The following is a 13,087-nucleotide window of genomic DNA, read 5'->3' on the forward strand; positions in this document are numbered from 1 at the left end:
GATTCTGTAATTGAGAATGCTCAGCCTTTTAATGACAGTAGCCCTCAATCATATGGAGAGTAATACAAGTTTGACAGTAACATACATAAGCATAGTATTTCCACCCCGAGATGTATACACAGATAAGCTTAGGCTTGAAATGCAACAAGATATAAAAAGCAAGATGTTTAGTTTATTCTTTTTTCCAGGTGTTTTGTCATCCTATACATTAGACTAAAGCTCTGTTTAGTGATTAGCTCTGTTCTTGAGGTTGAAGGTGGGGTCTCTTCAGTATTTTTATTTCTGCTTTAACTTTCCATCCTTTCACCTGCTCAGTCCTGTTACTGGGTGAAATTTGTCTACCCATACTACTTCATTATAAATCCTTCTTTCACTTTTATTTGTAGGAGAAAAATGAGGTTTTAGTAAAATAACTTGCACTTTCTTAGATGCTATGTTATCTTTAGTGAGATCATGCTAAAATATAAGAAACAATACAAGTGTGTCTTCAACTATAGTAGTAAAGAAAAAGGTATTTTTTTAGTGCCCGTGGTAGTTAAGAAAAAGCACACGTAGTTAATTGTGGGGACCATAAGTATGAAATTGTGTATCCATGCTTTTGCAAATAGCACATGTGAAATGCCATGAATTTATGAATGGGAAGTATTCTTTGAAGTATGACCCATACCGCAAATTTTTGCATAATGTTACAGTGTGGCTAGCTTTCTGAGTCTTCATGATGGGTTCTGATTTCAATGTAAAGACATGATTATACTCTTTGTAAAGAAACATTCAAAGTAAACCCAGCCAGGGGATGGGAAGATACAGGCTGGGGGATGGAAATACCAATATGAAATTATTTAACTGGGTAGTTAAACTACATGATTGTAATGGTTCCTTCTGCTTGTAGAAATTACTGGAGCCAGTTCAAGTAACATCAAGGGATTAATTTAGTTCCTTGGAAATTAAATTTTATAAATAAACTATTCTATTTTAATTATACCGTAATCAGAAACAGTGTATTTAAGAACTGTTTACTTAAGCTGGTTCAACTTTTCCCCAGTTAAACTATATGTGTGCCAAGGTCACTTTTGTGTAGCTCTTAATGTTATTAAATCATGTTGATGTTGCGTCATTGGAAATGCACCCTTTGAAGTACCTTGCAGATTTGCTGCTTGCCTTAGCACTCGAAGGACTAAAGAGCAGATTCTTTAGACCTTTTGGCTCCAGCTTTGAAGTGGAAATGTTGATTGAAAATAAGACAATTTTGAATTTGCAGTCAGTGAGACTGCAAAGACCAGAATAATGATTACACTTTTAAAAGGCTTTTTTTCCACCCTAAAATTTTATGAAAACGCTAATGCAAAACAAATGTGCATGTTTTTGTAATAATTATTGAAATAGTATAAACACTTGTCTTGTAATTGCACTGTGTGTTTACTGACAGTTGAGTAATTAAAAAAAATCTTTTTACAGTTTCCCAATATTGGTTCATATTTTTAATATTTTATTCTCATATATAGGATTTCTCTTCAGAACAATTGACTTAAATGTCTGAATATTTGCTAGGAAACAGTTTTCATGTAGCCACAAAAACAATCTACTTTGTTTTTTTGACATGGTTCACACATCTACTTTCTTATGTTTTTAAATCTCTGACCTTGATTCCTCAGAATACTTAAGTGTATCTCTATAGAGGTCCTTCATTTGATTAACATTGCTGCTACCCTGGCTTGGAAGCTGGAGAGGGAGAGATAAATTTGCAGCTGTGTTTGGTGATCAGCCCCACAAGCTTTCTTAGCTCCTGTATCTGCTAAATTGAAGTTAGCTGCATGGCAGTGGGAACATCTTGTACAAAGCAAAACAGCTTACATATGCAGTTGCCAGTAATATTTCAATTACTGTGACTGAAAGTGGGCTTGCAGTGCTTTGTGTTTGATTTACAGTGCACTTCATTTGGATGAGTTCTTTAATTGGAATTAATGGGTTTTGGCCTTGGGTTCTTCTGTCAGGAAATTGATTATGTGGTTTCCGCTTACATTTCTGGGCGGGTTTTTTTAGTAGGATCTGTGTCAGAGCTTGAAGAAGAATTTTATTTAATATCTTATTTATGCCCTCATCTAGCTTTGCTCTTCAAAATAGAGGTTTTTGCTTCAGAAATAAAACTTCTCGTAATGTTGCCTAATTGATCATTTCAGAAATAAGGTTCAATATTAAAATATTCATAGTTTTGCCATGTTATATCCTCACTTAAATTAATGGAGCAGGACTGGGCCATTTTTGATTGTTGTAAATATCACTTTGCATTCACAAAGATGACTGGTTACTTTGTGCTGCACTGAAGAAAGCCTGGCTGCCTGCATGTATGGGGGGGTGGCGGGTGGGGAGAGATGTTCATCTCTCTCTTGTGCTTTTCTTCTGACATTAGTAAGCTTGATGAAAGTCTTTTGAATCATTGATGTCACTGTGCAATTTCTGTGGAAACTTAAAAGAATGTATGAAGCAGTAATTCAACTAAATGAATATCGGTAGCTTCAAATAGATACTATGAGGGTTTAAGGCTAACTTGTAGCCCATTAAAATCTGTGTGGATTTTTCCACTGCTCTGGTTGGCCATTAAAACAAATTCCTAATGTTGTAAAGCACTTTTACTTGAAGTAGCTGAAGACAAGTTCCTTGGTCTGGTTCTGTGAAAATATGCAAGTAATATACCAGTGTGTTGTATTTTACAAACATATATCTAATAAAAAGCATGTTTGCAGATAGCCATCTTCAGTTTGCCGCTAGGTCACTAATAACGGTAAATTCTAGACAAAGAAAATAGGAAGTAAATCCAAACATATTAATCGAAGACATGGTTTCTTCAACCTGCTATAAATTGCTATGCTTTTATGAGTGTGTTCTGTTTTGGACAAATATGATTTGTGGTGAATTCAGTCCTAAAATGTCTGTGCAGGACTGCTGTTGCCTGCTTTTCTTTAATACATTTTAAAAATTTATTTTTCTATCTTTCATAGTGGATTTTCAAAGAGAAAGTACAATTTATGTTACGTCATAGCGAAGGAAAACAAATACTGTGAGGAGGAGAAAGGTGATGAAAGCTCTTGGGCTAACTGCTATAAAAGATCTGATGCAAGTAGTTACTGGGTACATATAGCTACTAGGTCAAAATACAGATAATTTTGAAGACCACAGCATTCTTCTGTCCCCACTGTATGGAGTATCCCTCTACAGCAAGGGATGTCCGTGCCAGAACCCAGAGCTTCTCAAATCCTTTTGTGCTGCCCTGTCATTTTTATCCATTTAGCCATATAAGGCTAGAACAGAAATACAGATATCTCTTCTCATTATTGTAATTATAGATGGTGTTTTGGGAATATTTATTTACTGTAAATGAGATCTTTTCACAAGCAAATCAGCATTACTCTAGCTTTGATCCCAGAGGAGAAAGAAAAGAGGTAGTTATCACAGCTTTTAAGAAGAGAAAAGACAGGCCAATGCTGAACACTTCAGATTTAAAAAAAATACTTGGATGAAATTCCCTACTTGACAGAGAGACTGCATTTTGGTGAGTAGTTGTAATGGACGAAACCAAGTTCATCTGCCTTGCCATTGCCTTTTAGCTTGATATGACTTGCTTCAGGCATAGTTTTTCCAGTTTTGGACTTCTCCTGCCCAACCTGCTAGTTATGCCGAATCATGTATCACCTTTATGACATGAACTCCTCTCTCCTGACAGTTTGCAACATAAGCAAGACTTCAGTTTGATGTAAAGAGGCAAAAAGCTAGTAAAGGCACGATTGGACTAATAGACAAATTAACCAGTTTAAAGGATTCATACCAAATGAGACTTCCAGATAAAAGGTCAGCAAAAATTTATGCATTTAGGCAAGACCTGCACACACACACAGAGAAGCTCTTTCTTTTATGAGCCCCTTATTAGTTGTATAAGCACAGCCCCTCGATAGAACTTGCATACAGGCCCATTTTAACATAGACTGTATAAGTCTGGGGTTTGCCGCCTTAAAGTCGTGATTGATTATTCAAAGAATAAAAAAGTTTTCACAAAATCTTTTTAGGCTTTTTAAAATTAGCTTCTGTGACTTAATATAGACTTTGGGTGAAATTGATCTCTTCAGCGTGTGTACTTCATAAGAATTTTTAAATGCTGAAAAAAATCTAGTTCACTTCACTAACTAAAAGCTAAATTCACCTGACAGCATTCTGGTTTTAAATGCAGGTTGTCATTCCAGTGCATAACAAATGAATAATGTTGTGTCATTCCTTTATTTAGACTGTTTATTGGGGGTGAATCTTACATCCTGGGGGCTTTCACTGTATCAGGCATCTTTTAGTGAACTTCCTACTCAAAGGATATTATTTCTGAAGTCGCTGCTATTCTTCCTTCCAGATAAATTCCATTATGTGTTGCCAATAACAATACCTTGTCACTTTGTTGGAAGTGAAATTAAGCAATGTGTGCTGAAGTTGCTGGAAGATAAATGATGCAGTAAAAGTATTTCAGCTAGCCATAAAAGAATACATTCACTTAATGGCTAAAAATAGGATGCTTCTTTTTAATGCTTAGGGTTTTACAAATGAATGTTAGAATGCCAGTAGTAGCCTAGTGGATGAAGCAGTTTCTGTTGGGGGTAGGTTCTTTTCTTTAGAAATGCTGCTGGTGCAGGGCAACTCTTGAAAGCAGTATGGTTGCATTAATTTTTTTTCTGCAACTCACTGAGCTGAAAGTAGGGTAAGACATTTGGATCTTGGAGTACTCAACATACATGTTTTCACCCCTCAGTCACTTACTTTTAATTCAAGCCAGTCTGTTGCAAATAAAGCTAGTAGTTTTCCTGGATATTCATATTGAAATTATATTTTTCGATATTACAAAATCAGATGAGTTAGGCATACACTTAGCAGCTTCATTAGAAAATTAGCAAGTGAACGAACTTGTTACTCCTGAAGGCGTTACAGAGGGGCTGGCTAGAGAGTTCTTTCTACGGTAGACTATTTAAATACAAGGCTAATTGAAATATGTGCATAATAGTTAAAAAATCAAATCACAATTAGTGAGTAGCCTAATTACTATGCACTATATCCCTGGAATCTAATTAATTGCTTTTGCTTCTTGTTTTTCAGATTGTTTGAAGGACGGTCACCAAGGAAGCCTGAGAAACTTAAGACCCTTTTCTGCTATTTTAGAAGAGTCACAGAAAAAAGTATATCCTTTATTCTTTTTTTGAGCTACAAAGCAGATACATGAAAAATTTAATCCCATTAAATTTAGAAATGGCTATGCAGTATTATGATGGAAGTGTATGACAAAAGCCAGCTTGCTAAGTACACTGATATTCATATTAATGTCACTTCTTCTCTTATAGATGATGCATACAGTTATTTTTTTTTTGCACAGAGCTTATTCTATTTTGTTTCTGAGAGATATATATGGGGGATGTTAGAGATATATTTTCACTCCCCTTTATAAATAAAAAGTGTGTGTATATAAATGTGTATATAATACATATGTATAATGTTTGTAATATATGCAAATACTTGCTGCACTGCATCAGAGTGAGAATGTAGAGGAAACTTCGCACCATATGTAGACAGTACAATCACAAGCTTAAAAGATTCTGAATCAAGCTTCAGATTTCCTTCAGTATGCACATTTAGTCTGTTGACTATAATGTTTGTAGTTCTGAGGGATTTTCTCCTACTCGTGATGGTGTTTCAGGTTCTTCCATTCTATTATCCCAAAGCAAAGCTGTTGTGAAGTTCACCCAATTCAAATAAAACAAGTGATAGCAAGACATGAGAGATCTCCAACTCTTTTAGAAGTTAGTGCGATATTTTCCTTGGTGTGTGTAGTCAGATCTGTAGTTACCATGAGTTTGAATATCTGCATAAGCTCAAAAATAGTTTCTGAAAGAACTGTTTCAGAGCTTATATATTGTATTTTAGAGGAGACAGATTTTACTGCAGCAGCATACAATCACATCTACAGCAATATCCTTATAGTACTTTTTTAAAGAACTTTCTTTACGCATCAGTATTTCACCATTAGCTTCACATTCATAAGGGTTTGTTTTAAGACAGACAGCTTTAGGCTATTAAATATAAAAATCCCTTTACTTGGTTCAGTCTGTCTTCAGTTCTTCATTTTAATTCACCACAAATTAAATGTAGCTACATCCTGTTTCAGTTATCAAACTTTCAGCAATGTCAATAGAACTAAATCTCTGAGGTAGAAAGTAAATTGTGATCTATGTGTGGGACTGAGAAGAGATATAGTGTGCTAGTGGATTTTTTTATACTTGAGTAATAATGTTTTCACGCAAACCAAATTCTAAATTTATGCACCGGTCCCTGACCACCTGTGCATATGAAACCTGTTGGGAACATGCTTTATGAAATTCCTGTATTAGATTTCTTAACATTATAACTTTAAATAATATTTAATGAGATTCTTGAGTGCTGTTTTCTTGAATTAAAAATTCCTATCATACCTTTAAAAGACCACATTTCTTGTTGTTTTTTTGTCCAAGGAATTAGTAAAACTGGAGTAACAGCTCTATAAATTACTGTAATAATTTTGCAACTCTTATTGTAAATGGCAATTGAATTCCTTGTAAAAGAACACAGTGGAGACTATATCAGCTCAAGACTTTGTTCTCAAAAGGTGAATGCTTACTTTGTAAAGTTATTGCCACTGATACCAGAGTCCCTTGTGGAAAAGGCTTTTGGAAGGGTATGTTTGTGCTTTACATACTGTTCTGAATGTTTTTCACAAGCCAGTGCAATAGACTTACTGGACTGGAGCAAAGAAATTAGCCTCAAATGCAGTTTTTAAGATGACATCACCTAATAAAAAGTTGATATTTTCTTTGTGTTGCAAAACTGAACTTTTGTGAATAAAATAAGGAGAGAAGATGATAATGCATCCTTCCTGCAATGAGCACAATGGTTTCTCATGTTCTCTTGAGGGCAGGAGTCTTTTCTCAGTTGAAATACAGTGAATTTCTCTAGCATCCTGGCAGAGCTGAAAACAGCTTGGTTTGGAATCCACTAACGCTGAATCTTTATTGACATAGTAGGACTTTCTTGGAAATATGAACTGCTGCTTCATCCATTCATAGGTTGAGTGTCACCTCTAAAGGTTCACAATTTCTCTTTTATTAAGTGGAAACACGTTTTACTTTAACTTCAACTATCGAGTCTTTCTAGTAGTGTTTACAGTTTAAGTGAAAATTGCTTAAGAAATAGTTTTTTCTTGATCTGGAAAAAGGAAAATACTCAAACTCCAAAGGGAGAAGAGAAGTTAATATTTTGGTCTTTATGTTACTTGTTTTCAATTTGAGCATGGGCTGTCAGGGGAAGATTCAAAGCTGCTCTTGAGGAAAGTTAAGCTCTTGTGTTTCTGCCAAGAATTATGTTTGTTGTAATTTTTAAAGTTTACCACTTAAAATAATCTAAGGGCTAAAGCTCTAGCAGTTAATACATCTTCCTTTGGGGTTGATTTGCCTATAGAACCTACGGGATTGGTGACGTTTACAAGGCAGTGCCTCCAGGAGTTTCCAGACTGGGAAAGGTAAGTCAAACATCCTGTTAATGTAAGAAATGTGTTAAATCAATGATAACTCAATCCCATTCATATGCAATTGATTCAGGCCTAAAAGTACTACAGTAAACAATGTTTGGTATGGATTGTTATGGAGAGAAGTACAGAGGAAAGTGGGTGAACTGCCACAAGTAGTTTGAGTGCTCTGAGCTTTCCAGTATGTATGTTTGCCTGGGAAGCCAGCAAGTCTTCAGTGAATTTTCAGAACTGTAGCACATCTTTGGTGCTGTTGCTTGAGTCAGGGGCAGGGAAAAGAGAGAGATGACTTGATTTCTGAAATGACAGGAAATGTAATGAAGTATGGGTGATAACCAGCATGAAAACACATGTTGCAGCTTTCTTGCTGGTTAGCAAGTTAATGTGGGACAAACTTGTGTGAAAAACGGGGAACTTCAGTTTCAAATTTGGGGTTTTATGGTGAAAGAGGTGGAGAAACTGAGCAATTGGCTATATTAAACCTTTACAAATTGTTTCTGAAAGGCAAATGCATTTTCTTTAATTCATCAGGGTGTTCTTTTTAAAGACCTTGTGTTTAAGGTGTGTAAGAAGTTTGGGTTTGGATTGGTTTTCTTTTAAAATGGTTGTTTTTGTGTGGACATTCTGTAATCATCCTTTCTGTACAATATTTTTCTTCAATGATAGATCTCAGAAAAAACTGTCTAGATTGCATGTCACCTATGAAGGCACCATCGAAAGCAATGGACAAGGTATGCTGCAGGTAAGCACATATGAAAGTAAATGTAGCTTCATGTCATGTTTTTGTCATACTTTTATTGTCTGCCAGCTAAACGAAGTTATTTGTTTTCCTCAATTGACTTAAATGACAAGATGTTATGAACTGTAAAAGAAACATCAAAATTAATTCCATGGGTGGTCTTAGTACTGTCAATATTCCCCAGTTCATCTAGACTTGCACATATACCTGATGCAGAAAGAGCTGACAGAATCACAAGCCTTGGACAGCTTCAGGTCTTTTGGTTCAAACCAGGATCAAAGATTGACGAGATAAATGTTTCAGGCTGTGATATTGATGCATTGTCAAGGGTTTCAGTTTATTTTTAAAATATTATTCTTGTGCCCCAGACAGTGACCAGGTCAGTGGTTCGGGAGACTTTTTTGCTGCTGCCAGTACTACTGCTTCGGTCTGGGAGCCAGTCAGCAAAAGAAATTCATAAGAAGGATGTCCTGTCCATATCTCTAGCAAGGAACACATCTGAGTTTTCAAATTAGTTCTTTGGGGTTTGCCTTCTAGAGTTTGTTTACACAAAAAAAAATTACAGCTTCTTTAGCCAGGAACAAGTGCTGCGAAGGAAGAGGAGGAGGAAGACTAGGAGAATTTATTTTTTGTGATGCTCTTTGCTCAGACTTCAAAGTGTCTCATGACTTTATGAAACTTGAGCACTCAAATGTGTACTGAAATTGTTAAGAACTCAGCAATGGCTCAATAATAACCATTTTTCTGCTGTGTCTCTATTCAACTATACTATAACCTCAGAGGTGAGAGAAGATTGATTTGTGCCTTTTCATGTACTGTTTCTGTTGCACTCTGTACAAATGAGTATTGCTGAGGGTGTGGTATTTTTTTCTCCTGGCTATTTCAAGTCTTATTAAAAAAATACCTCTCAGACAAAGATCGCTCACTCCAGGAGGGAGCAGGATGGCCAAGGCAAGACAGTGCAGGAGTCCACAGTGACCCAAGCCTCAGTGGCAGGTTTGCTGGCTGGGACAAGCAGCGCAGGGATGGTGACAATAAGAGTTTCTGCTGACAGGCTGGTGATCATCAGACAAAAGGCAAGGTGATGAGTCAGGTCACCAAGGTCAATCTTAGATGTCCAGTCAGCAAGTGGGCATCAGCAGAGGACAGGACTGGGCATGAGCCCACACACAATGTGTCTCAGGTGAGGTCCAGGACAAGGGTATGTGTGTGTATGGGGGCCATGTGCTTGGGGTGAGGATGGAGGCCCAAGGTGAGGCTACTCAGCACAGTTAAAGTGTGTTTGGGGCCCTGGCACACTGAACATTTGGGTGGTTTTCATGTTACTTTTTTGTATCATAGTCAAGTTCAGCAAATCTTTAACAACTGAAGTGTGTTGGTATTTCCAGGACAGACTTCAGGAATGCTTGCTGTTGTAGTGGCCGGCTCTCGGTGTGTTTTAGACTTGACTGACTCCTGAATCAGTTTGTAATCTATGAAGATGTTCATGTCACTCCAGCAACTTTTGTTCTCCTCATGTAAATGTGCTCTCATCAGCTAAGTAAGAAGCTAATAGCATTTGAAAGATGAGGTGACTTTTTAAAATTATAAATGTATATAATTTATATAGGCAGTTAATTTGCATAAGTGGTAATTGCTTTATTGAATAAACCAAATCCTTCTAAAACCGTTGCCTATATAAAAATGTAATTTGCAAAATATGTATTATTGCAGCAGAAAATAGAGTCCAGAGCTCTGTTTCAAGGAGAAACAGAGGTCAAAATGGTCAAATGGTCAAAATGACTTGCCTTGTTCAAGTGCATTTCAAGGAGAATGCATTAAGAGGTTCTTTTAAGGTACAGAATAACTGGTACAGGGGCAATGCTAATCTAGAAGTGCTTCAGTGTGGAAAGCTGAGGCAGAGTGCTTATTAAAGAACAACTTAATAAATCTTCAATGTCCATAAAATGCAAAAAGAATATTGTAATTTACTATTTTCATCCTTCACATTTACTGAAATGTGTTTTATTCTTAAATATGTGCTCTTCAAAGAACACTAACAGAACTTGGATTCAGAGCACTTGACATGCAAAACTTTACTTTGATGTGTAATTTTTCACTTTTCTTGTTCTAAGTTTTCCAAGAAGTAGAAAGGAAAAAAAAAAGGCATGCTGTTAATCAGGCGTTGTCCTGCTGCTTGCATTTTTAAGTGATAGCAGCAGATTTCAACAGAATTATTGAAATTTGTACAGGACTTTATTTACCTTGACAAATGAAAGGGTTTTATACTATTTGCTTATCTCATAATCCTGCTGAATATATTTTTGTTAGGTTGATTTTGCAAACCGTTTTGTTGGAGGTGGTGTGACTGGGGCAGGACTAGTACAAGAAGAAATTCGGTTTTTAATCAATCCAGAACTGATTGTATCGAGGCTCATCACTGAAGTTTTGGATCACAACGAATGTCTTATCATCACAGGTTAGTCTTTGCAGCAAGTGTTTCACATCTTAATCTGGTTTTATATGTTCTACATCTATTTCAAGTTGAAGTTTAGTATGTTTAAATGCCATAGAGATAAAAAAGAAGAAAAAATAAGGCAATGCTCTTTGACAAAGAGCTTCCTTCTTCGCCCTACCTCTTCAGACCATGGGGCCACTGTTCCAATAGATGTTTTGTGAAGGGCAAAAAAAAAAGTGACAGCAAGCAGACAGAACTTTTTTTTATCCTATACAAATGTGTTTGAGAACTTCATGTCTTTAGGCCTAGCTAAAGAATACTATTGGGCAATACAATTAAAAGCCACAATTACCAGCTGTTAGCAGGTAATGCTCCTGTTACATTAAAGCAGGGCGTTTTTTGTTCCTCTGGAATTTGTAACATTTGATGTGATCAGTATTACTGAAAACTCTGAGAAGAGGAACTGTCTTGGTTATTGGAAGGGGAGGAAGTGGAAGAGGAAAAAATCAGCATGCATTAAAAAGGGTAGAAAGTTGGGAATGTCTCTTAAGGATTTTGATCTTGTAAGTTACGAACATGTGTTTGTGTTACTTTGTTAGTTAGTTATGGGTTCCCAATTACAACAACAAAACCCAACTGCTTCTCCAGGATGTTGTTGAGGGGCTGTGTATGGAGATCCACTGTTCGTCCAGTGCTTTGCTGAAAGTGTTTTTCCTTTTGTTTCCACCTCTGTCATAGAACTTGGAATGTTTTATTATCCATTGGATCAAACCAGCTAGCATCAAAACACCAAATGTCACTATTAAGAAATGGAGAGGCCTGGGTCATGTTGTGTGTGTCTCAATTCTATACACAGGAACACAGTGAACATTTTTCATGACTGAAAAATAAAATGATGGTGTAATATTTTTTTATTTACTCTAAAGAACAGCTATAAAGAAAAAAAATCAATTGGAGAGATCCTCTAGACAAATATTGTAATAGATTGTGTACACTTTATATTTTTCAGTCTGCTGTACTAAAAATGTTGGGTTTAGTTACCTGAGCTGCCTCAACAATCAGGAATTTGTACAGGTATTAAAACACAGTTCTTGGAAAAGTCCTTCCAAAGCACTTCTTTCTCCCATGCATGCACAGTAGAAATTTGAGCTTAGAGCTTGCAAATCTTACTCCATCCTGAGCTATTGATTGTACTGGGCAGAGCATCTTTTGTTTTCAGTCTTATACTTAATAATCTTTTTAAGACAGCATTTTATTTTGTTTTTTCCACCCTGCCAAAATTAATGCCTTTTCAAAGAAAACTTTTTTGATTTTTGGTTTTTGTGATTACCTCTTAAAAAATGAGTCAGAAAATTCTTGGCCATTGCTGATTTCTGTTGTGTATTTTGGATACAATATTATAACAGGATTAACATATTGAAGTACTGTCCTCTGGGTGAGGCTCTTCTGGAGAGGGTGAGAACAGAGCATGGCTATCAGTCTGTGTAATAACTGATTGGGGGAAAACACTAAATGAATGTTTTGAAAGACCTTCCATTCCCCTGCAAAAAATAGTGATTTGGCATGAACAAATAAAGGTGAGGATGTTTTTTCACTGCAGCAATATTGTTTTAGTTTTCTTGAGTACTTTATAGTGTTTTTCAATTAGTATTCATGCTAGGGTGTTCTCTTCTAATGGAAATGGCCATTCCATCATTTTCATTTCATCCCTGGCCCTTCCACCTCATTTTTTAGCCAAGTCTCCAATGCGTGTCACGATCCTCTTGATAAATTACATTCTTTGCGATGCATCTTGACTCAGCAGCCTAATGGGTATAACTGTGTAGCTTAAATTTGCAGAAGAGTCTGAGAAATTGGAGAGAAATTAAATTTGTTGTGATTGCACAGTATCTGGTTAAGATCACTGCTGTAATGGATATGGAACCGGTCATGCAAACAGTCAAGTTCTTCAGCACAGATATCCACCTACAGAAATGTCAGTGGCAATGCCAAAGATTCCACAGCTGCATTTCTGGTAGAGCTGTGAATAAGTGTCAGTGTTTTCCATTGAGGGTTTATTTCTTTGGATTTTCCTTTTTCTCCTATTTGAGTTCACGTGTACTCGGGCAGCATTAAGAGCAGATGAAACTGTGTTCCGTGTTTGCTTTAAATCTACAGATTGAACAACGGCCAGTCCTGACTGCATCTTAGCGATGCATTTTCAGAGACTCCTAAGCACATTACCCATGCAGTAAATGAGATCAGATAATTGGTTCAGCTGAAAATTTACTCAGAGGGAAAAAATTGTTTTTCAGCTGGATTTAGCAGGCTGATTGTGCCACTGTCTGGAGAG

General features: G+C 36.4%; 1 protein-coding gene across 3 annotated transcripts in view; it reads left to right on the forward strand.

Annotated features, from left to right (window-relative positions):
• The window catches only part of PARG (poly(ADP-ribose) glycohydrolase), a 71,045-nt gene that overhangs the window by 39,761 nt on the left and 18,197 nt on the right, over positions 1-13,087 (forward strand). For all 3 annotated transcript variants that reach the window (XM_074830469.1, XM_074830467.1, XM_074830468.1), the window contains 4 exons: positions 5,125-5,204; positions 7,513-7,573; positions 8,246-8,321; positions 10,629-10,776. In XM_074830469.1, the coding sequence (XP_074686570.1) occupies positions 5,125-5,204; positions 7,513-7,573; positions 8,246-8,321; positions 10,629-10,776 (365 nt within the window). The remainder of the gene's footprint in view (positions 1-5,124; positions 5,205-7,512; positions 7,574-8,245; positions 8,322-10,628; positions 10,777-13,087) is intronic.

This window comes from Strix aluco, chromosome 7 (assembly GCF_031877795.1).
Source record: "Strix aluco isolate bStrAlu1 chromosome 7, bStrAlu1.hap1, whole genome shotgun sequence".
NCBI lineage: Eukaryota > Metazoa > Chordata > Aves > Strigiformes > Strigidae > Strix > Strix aluco.